General features: G+C 34.6%; 1 protein-coding gene across 10 annotated transcripts in view; it reads right to left on the reverse strand.

Annotated features, from left to right (window-relative positions):
* Positions 1-1,086, reverse strand: part of FKBP5 (FKBP prolyl isomerase 5) — a 129,589-nt gene that overhangs the window by 1,301 nt on the left and 127,202 nt on the right. For 9 of the 10 annotated variants that reach the window (XM_023734124.1, XM_023734123.1, XM_023734125.1 and 6 more), the window contains one exon: positions 15-158. The exons of the other annotated variant lie outside the window; for it this stretch is intronic. In XM_023734124.1, the coding sequence (XP_023589892.1) occupies positions 15-158 (144 nt within the window). The remainder of the gene's footprint in view (positions 1-14; positions 159-1,086) is intronic. 10 annotated transcript variants of the gene reach the window in all.

The following is a 1,086-nucleotide window of genomic DNA, read 5'->3' on the forward strand; positions in this document are numbered from 1 at the left end:
TGGCACATGGAGATCTGCAGTCTTGCAGCCTTATTCTGGGGATTCACTTCTAACACCTTCTCAAAGTCACCCTTGGCTGACTCAAACTCGTTCATAAGCAGCTGGGCTTCACCCCTCCTGTACAAGCCCTTCTCATTGGCACTGTCCAGTCCAAGGGCCTATGAATAGACGGTCTATATTTTAGAAAGGATGACTGTAACGCTTCTTATTTTTCTAAATAACTTATCAAAGCTCTTTGGCCAAGGGAGTTGGAAGAGGCACACTGAAAAGACGGTGTTCAAAATAATTATATACTACTTATCAAAATACAAAAAAAACTCCCTAAATTAATTTCTGTATTTAATGCAATTCTTATAAAGACTCCCAAGAGGACTTGGGGAGGAGGCTCTTGAGAAATTCATTTTAAAGTTTATCAGAACAAGTAAATGTTCAAGGATGGCAGAGAAAATTTTGGATGGAAAAAATAAAAAGGAAAATAATGAGAGGAGACTAGTCCTACCAGAGGAAAAAAAATATAAAACTATTGAAATTAAAACAGTTTGGTTGCTGACACATGGACAAACAGGTCATTGGAACAAAGAATTGAGAATCACATGTATGTGTATAAACAAATTTAGTAATGACAAAGGTGGTAATACAAATCAGTGGGGAAAGGATTAACTCTGCAATAAATGGGGTCAAGATGGTGGCTATCCACATAAAAATAAGAGTTAAATTCCTGCTTTATGTCACAAAAACAAAAATAAATTCTCAACCAATTATATTTATATGTAAAAAACCTCATAAAATAACAACAGGGTTATTTTTATAATCTTATAGTAGGGTCACTACAAATTGGAATCGACTTAATAGCACACAGCAACAACATGGTAGGGAAGACCTTTCTAACTAGAAAGGAAAAGACAGATCTAAATACATAAATACTGAAACCATCAGTAAAGTTAAAAGACATATGAGAACAGGCTCCCTATTTGTCAGACAAAAAATTAATAAGGACTGTGTCAATTGACCAAAAGAGACAAATAATCTAGTCAAAGGGTATGAAAGGGCAATTCGCAGAAAAAATATAAATGGCTAATAAATAAC

Source organism: Trichechus manatus, unplaced genomic scaffold (genome assembly GCF_000243295.1).
Source record: "Trichechus manatus latirostris isolate Lorelei unplaced genomic scaffold, TriManLat1.0 scaffold00065, whole genome shotgun sequence".
NCBI classification, from domain to species: domain Eukaryota; kingdom Metazoa; phylum Chordata; class Mammalia; order Sirenia; family Trichechidae; genus Trichechus; species Trichechus manatus.